Source organism: Acomys russatus, chromosome 2 (assembly GCF_903995435.1).
Source record: "Acomys russatus chromosome 2, mAcoRus1.1, whole genome shotgun sequence".
Lineage (NCBI taxonomy): Eukaryota > Metazoa > Chordata > Mammalia > Rodentia > Muridae > Acomys > Acomys russatus.
In genome coordinates, this window is record NC_067138.1 from 10,903,348 (window position 1) to 10,926,051 (window position 22,704).

The following is a 22,704-nucleotide window of genomic DNA, read 5'->3' on the forward strand; positions in this document are numbered from 1 at the left end:
GGCCTGTTCGCTCATCCTTCTTCCGATCCACATGCACTCAAGCCCCGTCTGAACCTGCTGCTTCTCTGTCCTCTCTGCCTGCCTGTCTGTCCCGTGCAAGGGGTGGTCTCCCTATCCCATTGAGGGTCGATGAGAAACACAATAGTCCAGGTGGAGTCCCCAGGTCCGCTTCCTGAATTCCAAGCCCAGGATGGCTCCACCCAGTCTATATCAAGGTTAATCTCAGGGAGTATCCGTAGTGTGTCCAAGGGCAAAGCCCGCCAAGAGTGCTTTCCCCTGTGACAAAGCTTACAGTCCTTCCCACACACAGCATTCTCATGTACTCACCCAGGAAGCTCACATTTGTTGAGTTCCTCCCAGGACACATCTGTACAGAGCTTATGTTCCCTTTTCCTCAGGGAAACGGAGACTAGTCTGATGAGCTGGTTTTCACAGCAGCATTTCTTTTTGCCTGCGAAGTACTGAAGATCCAGCAGTTTGTAAAAGCATTATCCCATACTTCATAACCTAAGAGAATGACTTAGTCCATTCGTGAGTTCAGTATATAGTTCTCAGCTCCCACCTAGATGATTTGACTATATCAATAGAATATCAATAAATCCCGGAGCATGTATAGTCTCTCTGGGAAGCAAGCTGTCAGTCATGCCCCAGTAATAGCTAGCATACTGACTGAGCACTGGCATTCTGTCTGCTGAGCATGCGGCTTGCTGTATCTCGTTGTATTGCCACCAACAAGTCTATGGATACTGTAGTCATTACTTTACAGACAAGTAAACTAAGGCATGTGTGGATCTATTGACTTACAAATGGTGGAACTACATTTCTAGTTCCTGTCTTCCTGGCTCCATATCTGCCATCCTAATCGGGATGTGATATTGCTTCGTTTAATCTAAATGATAAATCAGGAAAACAGACAGTGGGAGATAAAGATGGATGATGGCAGGCCATGTATGCCTGGCAAGAAGTCTGTGTTCTGAGACGATGAGAGAGCCTCTAGCATGATCCACACAGACCGTCCAAAGCTACACTAGGGTACCAGGCTGCATACACACAAGGATGTGTGTAGGGGTGTGTGTTTAAATACAGACTTACACATAGATGAACCTACATTTACTGCATTAAGTACATGCATTGAGATGAAGTGGCCATTCTTGCTTAGTGGCCTGGCCTTTGGAGCCTCTTAGCAAATGGATGCCCGGGTTTGCCTTCCTCAGCCAGGCTGCAGGTAAAGTTGGGGTACCCCAAAAAACATTCTAGTCATTTATTTGAATCCTTGGTGGGGGGTAGATAGTTTTAATTAATCATTATTTTTTTGCTATACAGTTTTTTAATTGAGAATGTTTTATTATTCCTTTGTATTTAAAGGTTAAAATTAAAATAAGCCTTTTGATACATAAAGGCAAACTTCTTTTATCATAGCAACAGAGTATGCCTGTGCATTTATTTAAAATAACTATAATAACTATAGTTATATAATATATATAATAAATAGCCATAGCTAAGAAGTTAAATAAAAAAAAAACTTAGGTGTAGTAGTGCATGCCTTTAATCTCAGCACTGAAAAGGGCAAAGGCAAGTGGGTCTCTGTAAATTAATGAGGCCAGCTTGGTCTACACAGAGAGACTCTGCCTCAAAATAACTAAATGAATGAGTGAATGAATGAATGAATAAATAAATAAATAAATACTGGCCTACACAGAATCTTCCTCTGAATGAATGGGTGGGTGGGTGGGTGGATTTTTTTAAATAACTGCTACTGAATTTGATATCTCCCACCAATGGAGGGAAGTCGTTCTCCAGAATTATGGAGCATGAGTGAGTTTGGGGACCCTGTTTGATCCTTTTCTGTATCAGAGAAGGAAGAACGTTAGGAGGCAGCTTTGCAAAGAGGTGAGAGCCCAGCTGGGCCCCTCTGCATCTTTGGCCAATGCTCGCTGCAGCCTAAGAAACACTCTGATCCCATTGTAACGTTTCTGAAATGTTCAGTTCTCTATAACGTGGTCTTCATGGTTAAAGGGTGACGGAAGAATCCACAGACTGGGAAGCAGACACAGGAAGCGATGTGACATGCTGTAAGAGTCGCTAGTTCTCAACGCAGTCCAGTTCCTCGGTCCTAGTGTGACAGCACACCCAGCACTGGGAGCTTGATTTTCTTGTGCAAGTGTATGGTAGGGTATGTATGCGAGGAAGCCGCTGGTTTTCAGAGCACGCGGTGATGTATGGGAGGTCCCTGTGGTCTGCCTCTAGAGAGCGAGCATCCATCCATCCATCTCTTCCTGTCAGTCTGCAGGAAGGATATGCTAAGCTGCTTTGTGATGTGAGCGAGGTGCAAGCATACATAAATGACCATTTAATTCTGGCAGAGGCATACCATCATGAAATGGCAACCTCTACTTCAGCTTAAAACTTTGACTCAACGTTTTGCTGGGTGTACTTGAGGAATTTCCTGGAAATCTATAATTAGGTATGGGTAGTGATTTCTCCACAAATGCTAGTCTACAGTACATCTTTGCTTCGTCAGGAATCACACAGACATTAATAGTATTTTTTAAGGAGGCATTTTGGGATTTCCTACTGCCTCATAATTAGAGTTTTAATACATTCACAATGCACATAAATATGGAAGAGAAATTACCCAGAAAGAAAGTAGAATGTATATACATGCTACTAAGTTTGGACAGCTTAAAAGATTAAAGCTACAGTGACTATAAGCCCCGCTCCTCTGAAATTAACAGGAAGAAATCTCTGCGTCAGACTTCCTTCTTACACTGAGCACTAATTGCCAATCAATTCTGATGAGATCCAGCTCAGCCGCCAGAGATAAGACATGCTCACAGCAGAGGACCAAGGGCCGGGAGCGGTTCACACCCTGGCCTTTGGTAGGCAGGTGGATGCACTCTCTGTGCCAGTGTCAATTGGGGATACTCTATCCTGAGTGTCAGATGTGCCAGGGCTTGAGACTGCAGATGAGCCTCCCAGTACGATGGAGGGTGAATTGGAACACACGGCATGAGAGGTGGAGAAACCGATGACTGTACAGGAGGAGATCGTAAGGGGGCGTCAGAGGGAAGGAGGGGTTAGAATAAAATATAATGACACAGATGTATGGAAATGCCATTGCAAAGCCCATTATTTCACACGCTTATTTTGAAAACTAAGTTAAAAGGGCATAAGAGTCAGAACGTAAGACATTATTATTTGTCTTAATCATCAGTGCGAAGTTGCTTGAGATGCCTATCTAGAAATGACTATTTTTCATAGAATCTTACATCTTAATCTAATATTTTATGCGTACATCCCAAGAACCATAGTCATAGGCCTAAGACCTTTTTAAAAGGTATGGGCGGGCAAACTTAGTGGCCAGCTGGTTTGGGAGAGTACCACAGGCAGTTTCCCACTGAGAAGTGATGCAGCCGGCAAACCAGAGGCCTCGCGGGTTGGTGAAGATGAAGTGCCGATTATTTTCTTGTTTTTGTATAATCACCAATCCCAGGGTAGGAACGCTGCATGACACAACACACATCAGAGAGCCCAGACAGCCCTGTTGTGCAGTGTGACTGGAGTGGGTGAGAGCTCACTGTAGGGGTGAGGACAGAGCCCAGACTCCCTCCCCAGCGGCCCTCACTTGCTGTCCCCTGTGCTCACAGAGGGCCTCAGTGGGTCCTGGAAGGAAGGTGCGCCATCCAGCAGCAGCAGCAGCAGCGGCTACTGGAGCTGGAGTGCTCCTAGTGACCAGTCCAACCCGTCCACACCCTCACCGCCACTGTCCGCCGACAGCTTCAAGCCCTTCCGTAGTCCTGCTCCCCCTGATGATGGCATCGACGAGGCGGAGGCCAGCAACCTGCTCTTTGACGAGCCCATTCCCAGGAAGAGAAAGGTGGGTTATGCGCTGTGTTCTGCACCCAAGGACCTCTCAAGCCTGAGCAGACACACCCTACACTTTGCCTTAACAGCCCCTGATATTGCAAGTTTCCCTAATTAAAGACAAAAATGACTGAAGTACCCAGGTCTCTGCCCCATCGGGATGTGCATGCTCTGTCTGTGGATACACTGTTGAACAGCCTTACCTTGTTTGGAAGCTGAAACACTGGATTGAGGCTTCCTGTGGCTATATGCACTTAAAATATAGTCAGTGTTTTGTTTTTTGAGACAGGGTTTCTCTGTGTAGCCCTGGCTGTCCTGGACTCGCTTTGTAGACCAGGGTAGCCTCGAACTCACAGTGATCCGCCTGCCTCTACCTCCTGAGTGCTGGGATTATAGGTGTGATCCATTGCACCCAGCTTAGCCAGTATTTTTTTTTTTTTTCTTTTCTGCTTTGGTTAGTCCAAAAGGGTTTGTTCATTTTTACACAACTATATAAGAGATACACATAAATATACCTACTTCTATCTCAAAAATTATGATTACTAGAGAAAAATGTAAGGAAGAGCTAAATATTGGGCCAAGTAGATTGAATCTACATCTGTTTGGTCCTCATAGCAGTGCTATATAGAGACTGTGGTTCCAGAGCTTATTCTGTTAGTTGGCCTCCGAGTCCACCAGGGCTACCATCCAAACCCATAGTCTCTTCAGGAACCTTTAATTTATTATCATCGTTTTCAGGGCTTTTAATTTTTTAACATTTATTTTGTTTTGTGTATTTGGGTGTGCATGTAGCGGTTAGATGACAGCTGGTGGGAGGTGGTCTCTCCTTCTGCCATGTGGATTCTGGGAGTTGAACTCAGATTTGGCACCGAGCACCTTTACCCACTGAGCCATTCTTGCTGACCCTCCGTCCTCAGTCTTATAGACACGATTTTATTTCACAGACTGTAGCAGCACTGCTGCTACATCTAGAGAACGCTGTAGAACTGTCTGAGCCTGTGACTTTATATGCTGGTTTTTACGTTTTATATAGGCGTCGTAATTCTTTATGATGATTCATAAACAAAACAAAATGAGGCCATGAGGATGCAGTTCAACCTTGCCCCTCCCTGAATGCGTTGGAGAGGAAAACAAGGTGGCGTTGGTCCAGTCCCCTCCTTGGGTCCCTCAGTATCACTCAGAAAATGCGCAGCAGTGAGCACGCCATGCTCTCTGGGTATGCCCCCAGGGCACAGGGCCATCTTTACCAGAAAAGAACCTCTGTCCACCATCTTGTCTTCCCTGGAAACAGTGTCCATTTCATGCAAGGGCACTCCACCTGACACTGAGACTCACTTGATGAGTCAAGGAGAGCTGGCATGTGGACCCGTGGATAGCTGCAGACAGGGTCCACAGCAGTGTGGAGCTGGACTCCTGTTTAGCCTGTCATTCTCAGAGTATCTGAGTGAGCAGTCCCGACTCATGAGTGTGGCCAGTGTAGTGGCAAGATCTCATAGACCAGTGGCCCTCCAATGCTGTCAAAGTGCATCAGTGAACACCTGTCACAGATAAGTGTATAAAGTGGTGTTGAACCAAAATTCATGTTCTTACCTTATGGTTAGGCTGCCCCGGTCTGGCTCAGGTAGGCAGTCTACACCAGCAAAATTAGCAAACAGTTGAGTAGTCACCAAAGGAAAAGAGAGCGAGCTTCGTTACAGAGTGGGTAACGTGCGTGGTGTGCAAGCATGTGGACTGGAGTTCAGGTCTTCAGAGCTCGTGTGAAGAGGGCCACAGTGGTGATCATCCATAACCCCAGGGGCCTCTGTGATGGAGACAGGCGATCACCAGAACCTCACAGGCTAGCTACTCTGGTATACACAGCAGTAAGCGAGAGGCCCTGGTGTCTCAAACGTGGTGAGATGGAAGTACAAACACTGACGATGTTCTCTGACCCCCAGACGCACAGACACACACCATGGCCTGCACACACCCGGCCACATACACATACAAATAAATAGCACGTACTTGAAGAGCACAGGCTTCCTTCACAAAACGCTAGGTGAGAGCCATGAGGGGTCAGAGCTGGGTCTATTCTCTCCGTGTGTCCTTCCTCTAGACTCGCCTTGCCCACAGTGATAAGTGAAATGACGTCACTAATATTTTCCTGCCTTGGCCTTTTATACTTAAAATTAATTCGAGTAGTAAAAATAGTAAGAAGACAGGGCAGCTAGTGCTTAGCTTTTTGTTTGCTTAGTGAACTGAGCACCATCAGGCAAAACACTGAGCATTCTGGAAGCAGGGGGCAGCTGCTTCATTCAAAGGTTGAGAGGTGGGTGAGCAGAGGTTGCTGTGGGAAGGGCTGGGATACTTTTGGAAGCCGTCTTCAGACGTGATGCAAGCGCTGTCGTTCAGTTATTTTACACTTCAAACGTTGCTGCGAAAGGTCTCTACAGAATTAATATAGGTCCTTGCTATGCCACTTTTTCTGTCACAGCCTCTCACACCCTTTCTTTCCAGGCTGAATGGTTAGGTAGAATGGCTCCCATAAAAGAGGGCTGTTTTGTCATCAACAAAATGATGACTTAAAAATAAATCAACATTGCATATGCAGTGAGAGAGCGGGCTTCAAGAAATGTACCTCTTGGGCAGAAAAAAAAAATCTCCGAATTTGGCATAAAAGACATGGGAACTCCAGATGTGTACATTGAAAACCAGGCTCAGCGACGCCATCCTAGAAAAGAAAAAAACCTGTGTGTGGCCAGAAAACATGGTAGGGTTGTGAGGCCTCAGCTCTGTCGCTCTGAGAGCCCAAGAAAGGCATTTGGTCTCTCTAACCATCACCTTCTTGGTTGTAAACCTGCTAATATGCATAATCACACCTCTTGAAGGGCAGTTGTGAAGTTGTTAATTAAATGTGATCGCATGTGCTTGAACATGGAGCTGCCTTCACAGACATTGCGCAGGCGATGAACACTGCAGGAGGCAGTTTTCCCTGCTGGGCGGAGCTGCTCCTGACTGTAGAGGCAGTCACCTTTCCCACCCGCTGCAAACACTCTACCAACTCTAGTGGATCCACTTCTGTCAAGAAGTTCAAAGTGTGACTTGCCTTGCATAGCCAAGTATTATCTCTTACTGAGAAGTATTTTCTGATAATCACTATATTTACATGTTTTGTCACAGTTTGCCAGATGCTTTTAAATGCCACGTTTCATTGCATCATACATACCTCAAGTTTTCAGGCCAACCTTATTCCCATTTGCAGAGGCAGCTGCTTAAGGGGTGTGGATTGCCCATGGTCATGTGTGTTGTGGCAGAAACACAGCGAGCTTAGCAGAGATAATAGAGGGTGTTGTTGAGGCTTAGAGAGTGTAGGCAGCACAGTCAGTCAGTATTAGACCAGTGCTGCATGGCCGGGTGGGACAAGGAAGCTGAGAGCAGAGAGAGAAACCCAGGCCCTTTCCCTGTGTGGAGCACCCATTCCTCAGCCACAGCAGAGAAAATGAGAGATGTGCCAGGTTGTCCTGGCTCTGCAGGCAACTGGCCAGCCTGGTGAGAGCTGGCTTCAGGTAGACACCCAACTTCCACAGAATGTGATCAGGAGGACATTCTGTAGATGCAGTTCCTGTCATGGCCACAAGGTGACACAATGACCCAAAGTATGGGCACTCGGGGAGTCTCAGGAGAAAACCAACTCTATAGCAGGCTATGGATTAGCTATCAATTGCTAATCCAGGACCTCCTGGAAAACCCAAAGTGCTGATAAGTGAGAAAAATGCTGGATTCCTGGTTCTATCAGATCTAGATTCTGTGCATTCTGAAGTGTCACCTCTGGTGTTTCGATGTGTTAGCTGAAAAATAATAATGGAGGTACCATGTTGATGGGGTGTCGTAGGGATTACGGGAAAAGAAGGAAAGAGCAATAAATGCAGCCACTAGTACCATGTTGTGCGTTTGCACTTGGACGCTGAGCCGGTGGGGTGCTTGAGCACCCAGGGTATGAAGAGAAGAGAGCACGCTTCTCTATCCTGAACATGTATTGACAGAGCCAGTGCCAAGTGCCTCGGGGTGACTGAGACCCGGGATCACCCAGCGTGGATTTGAGAAACCTCCAGCAGTGCAATGAGTGAGGCTGGCCCTAGAAAAATCAGGAATCGGTACTCTGGACCATCAGCAGCACCTTGGAGGCAACTCATACATTATGGCTTCCGCCACTTTCATTTGCTGTGGAGGTGTAGTGACCATGGACAGTTTTACCTGGTGCAGGGGAGAAGCTCAGGTCCGGCTGAGCAGGAAGCTCTGCGCTAACACGGAGCTTTGGTAGCTATGTTGTCTTAAAGCCATGAGTTAAGCAGTTGTTACACTCCGAGGTTTGTTTGGGTTTTTTTTTTTTTTTTTTTTTTTTTATCTTTCAGAACACAAAACCAACAGATCCTTCTATTGTGAGTGATGCTCATCCCTCCCTCCCCCCCCCCCACCAAAATCAAACAAATCCAGGAGCAGAAAGATCTCCCAAAGGAGCACTACACAGAAGTAGTCCCCGTGAAGACACTGGGGAGGGCAGCCACCCCCAGTCACTGGGTGATTAAGAGGCTCACAGTCACCCTGAGCCACTTGACACTGGCTCTGTCAGTACTGGACCAGGAAGGAGGCAAGTGTTCTCTGTTCTCCATACCCAGGGCCCTCCAGCTCCACACCCACTCAGCATCCTGGGGTGCAGCCCTGCATGGCATTGGTGGCTGCATGTATCTCTCTTCCCTTCTTTTCATCTGTATGTTTCACTGGGTTGACACATCATCAGGATGCACAGCAAGCTCATTAGCCCAGGAGAGGCCAAGCACCACTACTCCAATGACCAAGGCCAACAGTCCTATGGCCCTCAGGCTCACTCATTGCCAGTGGAAAACCAAAAAGGTATAACTACCTTGAAAAATAGTTTGGGAGTTTCGTACAAAGTTAAATATATGCTAGCCATATGACCCTGCAACTCTGCTGTTATATATGTATTTACCTAAGAGATAGGAAAACACATGTCCACAGAAAGACTTATAGACAAATGTTCGTTGCAACTTTATTCATTACCACCCCAAACCAGAAACAGCACAAGTGTCTGCCAGCAGGCACGTGGAAAAGGATATTATGGCTTATTCATACAGTGGAATACCACGATGCCAAAAAAGAGGAAAAGCTACCAGTACCCAGAACAGGGAGTTAATGCCTGAATGATTGTGCTGTGGGGGAGCAAGGAAGCCACCAAAGAACACATTCTGAGTGTGCTTTGCTGAACTCTTGATTGTTTTCTGTAAGCCAGTCTCAGTTCAAGGCCAAGCTATCCTTGAACTCACTGTGCAACCAAGGATGACCTTGACTTTCTCTCCCTCCTAGGAAGGTAGGATTACAGGTTGTGCACAGACATGCCTGTTTATACAGTGCTGGGGATTGAGCCCAAGGCGCCTTGTAGGTGCCAGGCAAACTTTTAACTTACTCATCACTGCCTGCCACAAGCCGTACCTGTGAGTGGGTTACCTGATCCATGCATGGCATGTTTGTTTTCATTCATTACTTTGTATTAACATTATGCGCCTACTAATTTCATTTAGTCTCCTCATTTTACAAATAAAAGGGTGGGGGGGAGGGGGTAAAAAACAAAAGATCACACGCATAAGGCTGTGTTCTCAATTACAAATATAGCTGGAGCTGGGTGATATAGCGCACGCCTATAATCCCAGCACTCAAGGAGGCAGGGGCAGGCAAATCTCCGTAAGTTTGTGGACAGTCTGGTCTACAAAGGACAGCCAAGGCTACACAGAGAAACCCTACCTCAAAAAAATGGGCAGGGAGAGATATATAGCTGGAAGCTCATTAAACTGGCTGCTTCTTTAGCTTTTGTCCCTTGTAAGGGTCTCAGTGGACCTGTTGACCCTGAAGACTTTGAGACAAGCTGAGAAGGATGTGGTGTGATGCGCTTGCCTGCCTTGCTTTGCTCAGGGACTTGACCTACAGTTCAGACATTTGGACATAAAAGTGTCCTCCCTCCCCCACAGTATCTCTCTCTCTCTCTCTCTCTCTCTCTCTCTCTCTCTCTCTCTCTCTCTCTCTCTCTCTCTCTCTCTCTCTCACACACACACACACACACACACACACTTGTATAGATCCCACAATCGTCATATTGAATAATAGGTACATCCTGGGGGGGGGGGGTCTCCAGTGCATCATAAAATCCAACATGATGTAGCCTAGGCTACAGTGTTTCGGTGGTAGTCATGTAACTTCCAGACTTTTGTTTTAATTCAGTGTATCCCTAAGCATGTCATATCGTCTTCAGAATCAAACCATGTCCCTCCTCCTGGAATGCAGAGCTACCTCTGGCAGCCAGCCTGTCAGTCTTTTGCATCAGTCTAGGTTTAATCAGAAAAATAGAAGGCATTCCATATATCCCAAGTATGAAACCATTTTAAAATAGGACCGGGGCAAGCGTGATGTCACAAGCCTTTAATCCCAGCACAGGGTGGGTAGAGGGGTCACAGGCAGACAGATCTCTATGGTAGTGAATTCCCAGATAGGCAGAGCCACATAGTGAGAACCCCATCTTGTGGGGGAGGAAATAGAATTGTTCATCAGGACTAGGGGCAAAGACCTGTACTCCCAGCACTCAGGAGACCAAGGCAGGAGGACCTCAAGGTCAAGGCCATCCTAGACTAGCTCAAAAAAAAAAAGTAAATAAATATGTAGAGGGCGTAGCCAGTTCCCCAGGGCACTTAATCTTCCTGCGGAGCCATACAAGGAAATAATCTCTATAGAGTTTCTCCACAAGCCATGATAGTACCAAGCAAGTAATCTAAGAGCCTGCCAGGAAGCATCTACCCATCTCACATAGAACGTTTTTAAAATTCCGAGTTTGCAATGGTCTGGAGTGCCTGCCTCTCCTGGAGGTGTTGTAGCATTAGATACGGCAGGGAGTGAAACGTCCACTAACACAGGCCGCCTCCTACCCTTCCTCTGTCCTTCAGGTGCTCTCTGGGAAGAGCCTCTTCTTGTGAGACTTCAGGTCAGCTGACAATGACTTTGATGTTCAGCAAAAGTACTCAGGGCTGAGGGTGAATTTTCAGCTGTTGTCCACGTGTCTCTGGGCAGCACATCTGTCGGAGCCCTGAGAAGAGGCCAAGGTTGAGCACAGATGGGCCCTTCACACTTGGCCGCCATGGCTTGGCCGGCAGCTTTGCTTGCTTTGGCTTCCTCCAGACAGCTTGGACCATGCAGCAGTTTGGGCGTTGTTTATTTAGCTATTTTTTTTTTCATGTCCTCCTCCCCCTTGTGGCTTGCTTTGCTTCAGCATAGCAGCAAGTAGTCTGCTTGTGGGTAGAGGGTTGATCTCAGCTGGATGCAGTGAGGGGAGGGAGCCTTGAAAAGAATTAAACTACCACTAAGTGGCTCAGGCCTGGAGGGACACACACCCTTGGCCAGCGTAGAGCAAGCTGCTTAGGCCCACTAAGGCTGAGACACTCCTCCCATTAACTTCGGTTTTTTTCAAATTTAGGTAAACAGTGTTAGTCGAGTCCGGTTTGGTTTGGTTTGGTTTCTACTTTTTTGGCAGGACCTTAGTGTGTTGTCTTGACTGGCCTGGAACTCCCTGTGTAGACCAGCCTGGCTTCAAACTCAAGAGATTCATGTACCTCTACTTTCCGAGTGCTGGTATTAAAGATGTGTGCCAGGATGCCCAGACAAGAAATAAATTTTTAAAGCTAAAAATAGGTAGCTGTGGATCTCAGTGTAGACTGTTCACCAAGCACACTCAGGGCCCTAGGTTCAATCCTCAACACCAGGGAAAAACAACAAACATAACAGCAAAAAACTAAAAAGAAGATATTTTTTAAATTTAGAAATTATCATAAATATAAAATCTTCCCCTGGTTTTTGGTTGGTTCGTGTTTTGAGACAGGGTCTCTCTAACACAGCCCTGGCTGTCCTAGAACTTGCTATGTAGACCAGGCTGGCCTCTTGAGTGCTGGGATTAAAGGCCCAGTCTTTGTTTTTAATTTGTAAACTTTTACTATCTTTAAAAACTTACAAATAACTAAAAACATCACATTATCACTTCCTTTCTCCCAAAAAAAAATTATTCATGTTCTTTTATAACCTGTATTTCCTTTTAATCGTTCAAGTTCTGGCGCAGGGCCATGGCACACTCGGATAGCCTGAGAGCTTAGTCTTACAAAGGTACAGACGGGGCTGGGGGCAGTGAACAGGGATGGTGGGACAACCCAGGATCTAACAGCCAGGCAAGTTCATCCACTCCCACCACAGCAAGAGGAAGCAAGTGATCAGATGGAATACCTGAACCTGGGAGTAACCAGGACTCTAGAAGAAATGCCAGTGTTGGAAGGGAAAGTGACCATACACATGTGGCCAGCCAGAGGGGAATCAGAATTTTCTCAGGTCTTCTGAATTCTGCCATTACCTCCCATTGGCTGCATCCAGCCAGAAACCAGTGAGCAGCAGACCATTGATCCTCCACGTCAAGGCCAGCCTCCTAGGGTAGAGGACACAGCAGAGTGGCCTGCAGAGTCAAGCCAAGCAGACCAGGAAGTCTCTTAAAATGTGGCTTGGTAGATAAAGGCACTTGCTGTCAAGCCTGATCACCTGCTTGGTCCTATAAAACAAATAAAATGTAGTTCGAAAAAAGAAAGTACAAGGCTGGAGAGGCAGCTTTGCTGTTAGGAGCGCTCACTGCCCTTGCAGAGACCTGGGTTTTGTTCCAAGCACCCCCATCAGGCAGCTCACAGCTACTGCAACTGCCGCTGCAGGAGGCCCAGTGCTTTCTTCTTTCTGCTGACTTCACTGGATACCTACACCGCCATAGTGCACATAAGCAAGGCCCCCTGCATGAAGAATTCATCCTTTTCTAAAAGAAAGTAAAGAATCACAGGTAAATTACAGCTTCATTGTTAGTGTACTCAGTATATACGGGTGGTGTCAGCTGCTTTTCTGTCCTTAGTCATGGTGTGTGTGTGTGTGTGTGTGTGTGTGTGTGTGTGTGTGTGTGTTTTGAGGGGAAAAAAGCCTACTGTAAGATTACACAATACAACATAGGAAAGGGCTCCCTGAAACACCTCAGAATTATTGTTCACTTGATATTGAATGAATTTAGTCATTGTGTGTTCACAACCTGTTTGCTAGGCAGAGAAGGCAGCTTAGTTGGTGATGTGCTTGAGAGTGCTTTAATTCAGTCTCCCAGATGGAAATAACTGTATGAAAGCTGTATAAAAGCTAGGCTCAATGGCACACACTGCTAACCCCCGTGCTGAGGAAGCAGATACCGGCAGCTGCTAGGGCTTGCTGGCAGACCAGCCTCGTCTACTTGGAAAGTTCTAGATTAACGAGAGACCTTGCATCAAAAGATGCCTGAAAAACAGCACCCAAAGTTGTCTTCTGGCCTCTACACACATGTGCCTCCATGTGCACATACCCAGGCCCACACACACACACATACACACACACACACACACACACAGTAATCATGCACTAAGGTATCTTGCATGTTGCATGACTGCAGCAAAGGGCTACAGATTGTTTTAGTGTACTGAGACTAGAGGCAGCAGGAGAAAACGCACTCCTAACTTGCGAGTGTAGCCCACGGCATAGGCACACCCTCTTTCTTAGTCACTGTTCTACTGCTGTGAAGAGACACCATGGTCATGACAACTCTTATAAAAGAAAGCATTTAACTGGGTTAGTTTAGTATGGTCATGGTGGCACAGAGGCACACATGGCATTGGAGGAAGTAGCTAAAAGTTCCAAATCTTGATCTATAGGCAGACACTGGGCCTGGCATCGGCTTTTCAAACCTCAAGTCCCACTCTCTGTGACCATGCCACACTTCCTCCAACAAGGCCACACCTCCTCCAACAAGGCCACACCTCCTCCAACAAGGCCACACCTCCTCCAACAAGGCCACACCACCTAATAATTCTTCTCAAACAGTGTCACTCCCTGGGTACTAAGTATTCAAATATACAAACCACTACCCCTTATCCACATACATGCATACCTGCAAACATGCATACATGCAAACTGAATACCTGGGGAATGGCACCTGCTTCCTGTCCCAAGCACTGCAGAAATGGAAAAGTGCAGCGCAGGGCATGGTGACAATAATTCCATGACAGCTGCTCTTGTGAGTGATTGCCCCTGATGTGCTCTGCTGGTTCCTACCCATGACATCATTGAGGCCTCACACTCATCTATAAGAGTTCTGTTGCCATTCCCATTTTGCGATCAAGAGCACTGTGACAGGCAGGACAAGGGCTCCTAGAAAATGCTAAACCCTCACTGAAGAGCAACGTGTGATTGCCGTGCTGGCTGGTGAAGGCTGGCTTCTCTTGACTCCCTGAAAAGTTGTGTAACGCGGAGAGACGACTAGCAGCATCCATCTTTGGGTATTAAATAAGTGCTCAGGACAGCACCTTACCCTGTTAAGTACTTAGTTAAGGGTAACCACTGTGGGCGTGACCACAGTGGATGTAAGCTGAATAAGCAGCAAAGCTTGGTTCTTCGGAAGAAGTGGAAGGAATCTGAGCTCACGCTGCTCTTCAGCAGCTGGGAAAGCCATAGAGTGAGGAACTCAGTTGTCAAGAACATGGGGAGCGGCTGGGGGCGGGGTGGGGGGGGTGGGATGGGGGGCGGGAGAAACAACAAGAAAGTAACCGTGGATGGGTTTGCTTGTGTTGTGATGTTCTCTTCGCTCCTCTCTGTAGAACTCCATGAAGGTGATGTTCAAATGCCTTTGGAAAAACTGTGGCAAGGTGCTAAACACAGCAGCAGGCATCCAGAAGCACATCCGGGCTGTCCACCTCGGGTAAGGCAGCACACCCCACCACACACACCCTGGAGCTGGCGGTGGCCTCTCTGCAGCACAGCCCCGCACCTGCAGCTGGTTCACAGACGCCGAGAACACCACACAGTGCCTCAGGCTCTTCCTGGTTCCCACAGGACCCTGCTGATAGTCAGCCACCAAGTCCCTGGGCCATAGACCCTCCCTAAACTATTTTCTGAGTCATGAATCCTCACGCTGAGGGCTCTGTCTGTAATGGTCAGTGTCACCTATGAGGGTCAAAGGTAAACTACAAGCGAGAGACACAAAGTATAAAACCCAGCACAAGGGCTTCTCCCTTGGGAGCCGTGACTGCACTTCAAGGAGGCCTTGAGCCCCTGGTGTCTATAAATTGAAATGTGCACTTATTTTTACAGTAGATGGTGTTCATGGCTTAGAATCTCAAAAGCTACTCTCACTGTAAGAGAGTTTTTTGAATGACCACCACCACTCCAACCCCACACCCCCCCAGCCCCCCACCACCCCACCTCCCCCACCCCTGAGGACAAGAGAGGAAAAGTCATCACACCTACGGGGATGAAGCCCAATGGGATGCTCATGCTGAGCCTGTTGCCCAAATATCTGTTTTCGTCACAGGCTGTAACATTATTCCTACACACAGACACACAGCCAGGGGCGGTGGTGGGTCCAGTTTCCGTGCTTTAGTCCTGAGTCCGTCTTGTCCAGGTATCTGGGTTTAGATAGGACCCTGTGTGACCCAGTGTTTGTAAGGCAAATGTCAGCTCCTGAGTAGCTGCGTGCTCAACACAGAAGGGTCCTTTTAACACCTTAGCCAGAGCGCAGCACGCTGGGGAAGTGCGCACTCTGAGAAGTGGTGTAGGCAGACAGTAATTGAGGGTTCTACAGTGACTGCAGCCTGTGGCCCATCCGTGGCTGTGAAGAAGAGCACAGGGGCTGGCCCCCAACTTCTCAGGCAGTTGTTTGGGACACACCAAAGCCTTGTAAATCAGAGTGCCCATATGGTCACCAAACATCAGTGCCAACTTGGTGCAGGCTCTACCTGTGTGTTCAGGAAATGTCCAGTACCTCAGTGTAGTGCCACCCTTTCCCCTCCGCCGCCTCTGGAGTAAGAGGTCCTACACTGTCTGCCCTTGGGTCTCACTAATAAGACCACCTATGGCATAAACAGCTCAGAGTAATTTAAAGGCCTCAAAAGAACTTGACAACAAGTCCTGCTAAGCCCCCTCAGGTACATGTGCCCCTTGTGTGTGTGTGAAGATTGTGAGCGTCTGGGATGTTCTCAGCTCATGAGTGCATTCCCTGTGGGTGGGCAGCATTGAAAAGGCAGCCACGTGTTGGTGTCCTTACGATCCCTTTTAACCAGCATGCTCATACAGTCAGCTTGGTGAGCTGTGGTTCACAATCCTGCCAGCCATTGCTCAGGAAAGGAGCTCCTGAAAATCTACAGGACCCTAGGCCTATGCTCTCTCACCTTACTCCATGAGCCCCATTATAACACTGTTGGGTACTTGGCATGTTACTAAGCAGTGGCTGGGGAGGCATGTCAATCCCACCCCAAAAACATATTCTGCCTCTGATGTAACTTCAGGCCCACCATGCAGTTTTTAAAAGTGCATGGGGTTTCTCTTCAGCATCCCTCCACCTGTCCTCAACCCTCAGTCTTCAGGAGCTATCCCCTCATCTGTCCCCGGAGTATGCATGGCTTCCCTCAGGTCTGGGTATCTATTAGCACCTGACAAGCAGCCATCAGCTCAGCCTGCCTGTAACTGGAAGAAAGCAGGAACAGGAATAGAACAGGCACTCGTTCCTTGTCCCGGCCTCTGGGGCCCTCATGGTATGCCTGTCAGAAAGCCAAGCCCTTCTCCCTACCCCACCCCCACCCCCTGTCCCTCACCCCCATCCTGATATGGTACAGACACCTCCCCAGATGCCAGCACTCCAGAGCTCAGAGAAAATGGAGCAAGGCTGAGAGAAGCCAGTGACCTGGCCAAGCAGGAAGACTGCGAGAGAACACTTTATTTTAGGCCTATACAGGGATTGTTCAATAGGAAATACGTTCCATGTGCCCATGAACTGAGGGTGCCCCTTGCTCTCAGCCATTCCAGAGAGCCACATTCTAGGCACAGACTTCTTGGGAAATTAGCAAGTTTGGTAACTGTGAGTCGTGACAGTTATTTAACTCAAGGCTTTCTATGGGAAAGCACTATTTTCTTCCACTCGGAGAGACATTTAGCGCCCCTGGGACAACAGTCTCCTGGTGGGCATGGGCAGTGAGACGTTTGAGCACTCAAGGGTGCTTACTGCGTCGGGACCACTAACGCGCTCAGTATGCTTACTTCATCCTCACAATAAAGATGTTTTCTTGTGATCCATGTTACAAATTAAGACACCAAGGCCAGCCCCAACATCACGTTCAGGCTGCCAGAATCACGCTCAGTGTCAGTCACAATCCGAGCCTGAAAAATCCATCTCCAGAATGTATGCTGTCAGCCACCCTGCCACAACCACCTCTGCATCCCTCACTTGTGCTGCCTTTGGTAGCTGCCTACTCAGTGCCAAGTATGCTGATTATAGGTGGAGTGGCACAGAGAGCAACAAAAGACACAGCCCTGGATAGTCATGAAAAGACCATGAGGTGTTACAGCCCCCGAAGCCGGCCTGGAGAGATGGCTCAGGAGGAGAGTTTTCTGTATAAGCACTGATACACAGGAAATCAAGGTCCCTCTTGAGTTCTTCGTCTCATTATTAAGATAATTTAAAAACAGACTCAAAAGGAAGCTTGGGGACAGTTTCATTAAGGTTTAAAGAGACCCTAGGACAGGCAAGCTGTAATCTCAGATGCTGCCTAGAGAGACAACATGGAGACAGAAGGATTAAAAAACAAACAGAAGGCATGTCATTTGAGTTAAGTCAGCATGAAGGCCCCCACACTTCTGTAGGCACTGCATAGTGAGGAGGGGGCTCTCAGGGGAGAGTAAGGGGGCTATGGTACCAGAAAAAGTATGCTTGGTTTCTGCTTCTAAAGAAAGAGACAGAAAAATAATAAAAAGGAAAAGTCAGGACTCGGAAAGGTGGGCAGACCCAACTGAACCTTGCAGGGGCATGGAAGGACCAAGCTTGCATGTCAGATTTCAGGAAGGTGACATACGGTATTTCATTCAAGGGATGGATATGGTGGTGCACGCCTTTAACTCTAGCCCTCAGGAGGCAGAGGCAGGCAGATCTCTGATTTCAGGGCCAGCCTGGTCCACATAGTGAATTCCAGGGCAGCTGGAGCTAAAGAGACACCCTGTATCCTGGCCCACCCCCCAAAATCTTCAAAGGAATAATTGTTCCATTTACCTGTTTAACGGGGCTAAGGTGACCCTTACCTTGTTAGGAGTGATTGTACCTTCCAGAGGTGCTAGTTCCTGATTGACTGGCCCAGCTGTACTGTTTAGTCAGTTCTCCACCCAGGCTAAAGATTTCGTTCTCCTGACCACAGCAAGTACTCTTTTCTTAATGGTCCCTAAATGCTACTTTATACATGAGGCCAGAGTTTGGACCTCCAGAGCCCCCTAAACCCTGCAGGGCACCCCAGCACACCCAGCACACCCAGCACATACCACACACAGAGACCAAAGGTAAAAAGGAAAAAATTACAAAAATATAGTAAGGTGTTAGCTCAAGGGACAAATACACTCTGAGGGAACATAGACTAACAGGTAGTCCCCAGCACCAACCTGGCAGCTGGGAATGATGGTGCGATGGGGGGGGGGGGGGAGACTGTGGTTTCTCATCCCTCTGATGCTCTTCAGGACGGCAGGCGGCAGGATCCACATCCTCGGCTTTTTCTCCTACACTCTCCCACCTTTCTCAACTTTCAGACAAGAACCACAGTGAGCCTTTAAAAATAATGTTTATTTCCTAAAACTCCCCCAGCACTTTTGTAACCTCCAGAATAAAAACTTAACTCTATCACTGAGGCCAGCGAGGCCCTACCTGATCCTGCCTCAGCCTTCATCTCAGAGATCCAGTGCTGGCCTGTCAACCACTCTTCTGTTACTGTGATGAGACATCGTGACCAAAGCAAGTTATAGAAGGGTTTATTTTGGCTTACGGTTCCAGAGGGCTAGTGTCCACGATGGGCAGGAAGGCATGGTAGCAGGTGGCAGGAAGAGAGAGAAAGCAAGCAGGAAGTGGGTGGGGCTATGGATGCTCACAGACCACCCCCAGTGACATATTTCCTCCAACAAGGTTATATTTCCTAAAAGGTCTATAACCTCTCCAAATAGATTACCAGCTGGAGAGCAAGGGTTCAGCCATGGGAACCTGTAGGTAACAGTTCTCAGTGAAAGCACATTCCCACCACCTGCAGGCCCTGCGCTTTCCTCCAAAGCCCCGGTGTGCAGGCGTCTGTTTGCCTGCCACTTCTGAATACCCTATGTAAAAAGCAGTACTCCTGCCAACCACTAGCTTCTCTTCCGGGCTCTCAAATATGGCTTAGCCTTTTTTACTAGGACTTAGCCAAGCCTCATATGCTAAATGGCTGTTTGTTAGGAATTTCTTCTCTACATCTAGACTATAAAAGTTCCATCAAGCTGGGAGATGGTGTCACACGCCTTTAATCTCAGCACTTGGGAGGCTGAGGCAGGCGGAGCTCTGAGTTTGAGGCTAGCCTGGTCTACAGAGGGAGTTCCAGGACAGCCAGGGCTACACAGAGAAACCGTGTCTTGAAAAACAAAAACAAAAACAAAATTTTCATCAAGGCATAGACTCTGCTTTGTGCTTGTTAGGAGGTAGAATGTTTCATATGTAATCTGTTCTCAGATTAGTAAATGGATGAATGGGTAGGTAGGCAGGTGACGGATGGTGGCAGGGAGACTGCCTTAAGTCTTATTCTGTTTCCTGTTGGTGTGGCATAACTCCTGAGTAATAAGTTAAAGGCATGGCGGTTTATTTGGTTATTCATGGTCCTGGATGCTGGGTCATTATGCACTATAATCATAGTACAGACGTCTGTTCAGCATCTGGTGAGAGTCCCCTTGCTACATCTGAACCTGACAGGGTCAGACAGACCAAAGCCATTAACGTGTTTTCCTTTCACCCTCCCCCCATCGCACCATCATTCCCAGCTGCCAGCCACCATGCCTGCCTGCCCCACCCCCACCCCCCCCCCATCCCTTTGACATCTCCTAATTCAGATTGCGTCTCAAAGACCCTTCCTCCCCATTAACTGTTACTAACAAACAGTGCTGGTGAGGAGCACATTTGAACCACAGCAGAAGCTGATGGAAAAACCTTCCTCAGGTGGGGGAGCTGAGTGTCACCCGCCCATCAGGGAGGAGGCCAGTCCAGCTGTAGAGAGCAGTCTACATAAGACAGGCAAGAGGACAGACCCCTGAGCCTCTGCTCTGCTCTCTCCTGCCCCAGGCGAGCTGGGGAATCTGACTACAGCGATGGCGAGGAAGACTTCTACTACACGGAGATCAAGCTCAACACGGACGCAGTGGCCGAAGGCCTGAGCAGCATGGCCCCAGTTTCGCCCTCCCAGTCCCTGGCTTCACCTCCTGCGTTTCCCGTTCAAGAGTCCAGCCGGACAGAAATCCCTTGTGCCAAAACAGACACTAAACTGGTGACGCCGCTGAGCCGCTCAGCCCCCACCACCCTCTACCTCGTGCACACTGACCACGCTTACCAGGTGACTTGCTAGGGTCCACTCTCAAAAGCAGTAGCCATCAGGCCTGGGACTGCAGGTTAACTCGATAAAAAAACAAACGAACAAAACAGCACCGCTTGTGGCAGCCAGTGATGCAGTTGCTTTTCCTATTTTTTCCTATTGATCTCAAGCCATAAATGGTGCCTCCTACCTATAATCCCAGCACTGAGGAAGGAGGCTGAGGCAGAAAGGTCATGAACTTGAGGGCGGGGCTGGGCTACAGAGTTTAAGGGCAGCCTATGCTGTATAATTCAGACTGAGTCCCTTAAAGCCAGACCAACAACAAAAAGGGTCTGGCAGCCCAGAGCTGTACTCTTGGTCACTCAGGAAGCTGAGACAGGAGGATCAGAAGTCAGAAGTTTGCTTAGGTGACAGGGCACATCCATGACCATCCTGGGCAACTTGGTGATCAACCCTAAAGGCTATTCTAGGACTCCCCAGAGCCAGATTGAGTCCCTTAAGAGTAGTTAAGAAAGTTCTCAGATTGGTGTCCGGCATAGTGTCTGATACATGAAAATGAAGCCAAGAGTGGTGTCATGCACCTTCAGACCCAGCATTCAGGAGGCAGAAGCAGGGGATCTCTGTGAGTTCGATGCCAGCCTGGTTTACGTTATTAAGTTCCAGGTCAGCCAAGGGGTACTGGGTAAGACCCTGTCTCAAAAAGATAAAGTCAAGGGGCCTGCCAGATGCTTGTGTATAGGGCTTGCTGCCAAGCCTGGAGATCAGAGTTCAGTCCCTAGGACATACATGGTGGAAGGAGAGAATCAACTTCTGAACGCTCTTCTAACCATCCACACAGGTACCATGCCACACCATGTCCAGCACACAATACATCTAAATAAAAATTTGTATTTGTGTGTTTTTTGAGACAGCACCCCTCTACATATAGCCCTGGCTGTTCTGTCTGGAACTCAACAGAGATCCACCTGCCTTTGCCTCCCACATGCTGGGATAAAAGGCATGTGCCACCACGCCTGGCTAATTTAAAATTTTTAATAAAAATTAAAGTGAACGAAAAGCTGACCTTGCTTGGCTAGCTCTGCAGCAGTGACTGGGCTTTCCGCATCCCGTTTCTGAGTAGATTGCTGACCCCCCTCATAGGAGAGTGGCTTTCAGTATTCCCCAAATCAACAATGTCAGTAGCCTATGAGAGCTTGTTTCAAGTGCAAATTCTTTGAACACTACCTACTGGGCCGTAGCTGGGAGTGGACCCCAGAACCAAAGGTCTCAGAAATGAGTCCTCCAAATGCAGGGTGTGGCCACCTCACACAACACCAGCTACCTCAAGCAACTGCATAAGCAACTTACTTGAAATTATATTCCCCATGTATTTTATGTTAAAAAAAAAAAAAAAACCACAAACAACAAAAAGTAACTATAGTGTGCCATTAAATTAAATTGAAACTCTTAAATTAATCGTTCTGATAGTTATGTGACCTTATCTGCTGTGGTTTTCCACTGCCATAACCACGTGGAGCTGGGCATAGCATGGCATACCTTTAGTCCATATACATTAGAGGTGGGGGCAGCCTCAGCAGTGTAGCAAGTTTGAGGCTTCTTTAGGGCACATGAGACCAAGTCTTGAAAGAAAGAAAGAAAGAAAGAAAGAAAGAAAGAAAGAAAGAAAGAAAGAAAGAAAGAAAGAAAGAAAGAAAGAAAAGAAAGAAAAGAAAGAAGAAAGAAAGAAAGAAAGAAAAAGAAAGAAAGAAAGAAAAAAGAAAGAAAGAACAAGAAAGAAAGAAAGAAGAAAGAAAGAAAGAAAGAAAGAAAGAAAGAAAGAAAGAAAGAAAGAAAGAAAGAAAGAAAGAAAGAAAGAAAGAAAGAAAGAGAAAACTTTAAGCCAAGCGTGGTGGCACACACCTGTAATTGCAGCATTCAGGGAGTTTGAGGACAGCCTGTTCTGCAAGGACAGCCAAGGCTACACAGAGAAACCCTGTCTAGAAATAAAATAAAATTAAAAAGTTAATGGCATGAAAAAAGTGTGAGGGGCTATATGAACATTCTGTGCCTATAGCTTTTATAACTTTTAATTATTACAAGTATCACTACTGAGTCATCTGGAACATGAATGAAGAAGAGTTTATGGGTACTTCTGTATATTACCAAACTATTCCCCAATGGGGTACAAAACCACTAAACTAACTGAAATATTTGTAATTCAAAACAAACAAACAAAACAAAACAATACAAAACAACTAAGCCTGGAGAGGAAAACTGCAGTCACTTAATTTACTGACTTGACTTGTATCTCAGCTATATTAATTTATTCAACTTTTACAGTTTTTAATTTTTTTATTGCATTTTTATTTGTTTT

At 47.2% G+C, this 22,704-nt stretch overlaps 1 protein-coding gene across 1 annotated transcript in view; it reads left to right on the plus strand.

Moving 5' to 3' along the window:
* Znf704 (zinc finger protein 704) overlaps positions 1 to 22,704 on the plus strand; it is a 165,242-nt gene that overhangs the window by 134,203 nt on the left and 8,335 nt on the right. Inside the window, 3 exon segments of the mRNA XM_051158296.1 lie at positions 3,648 to 3,877; positions 14,595 to 14,695; positions 20,105 to 20,372. Of these exon segments, the coding sequence (XP_051014253.1) occupies positions 3,648 to 3,877; positions 14,595 to 14,695; positions 20,105 to 20,372 (599 nt within the window).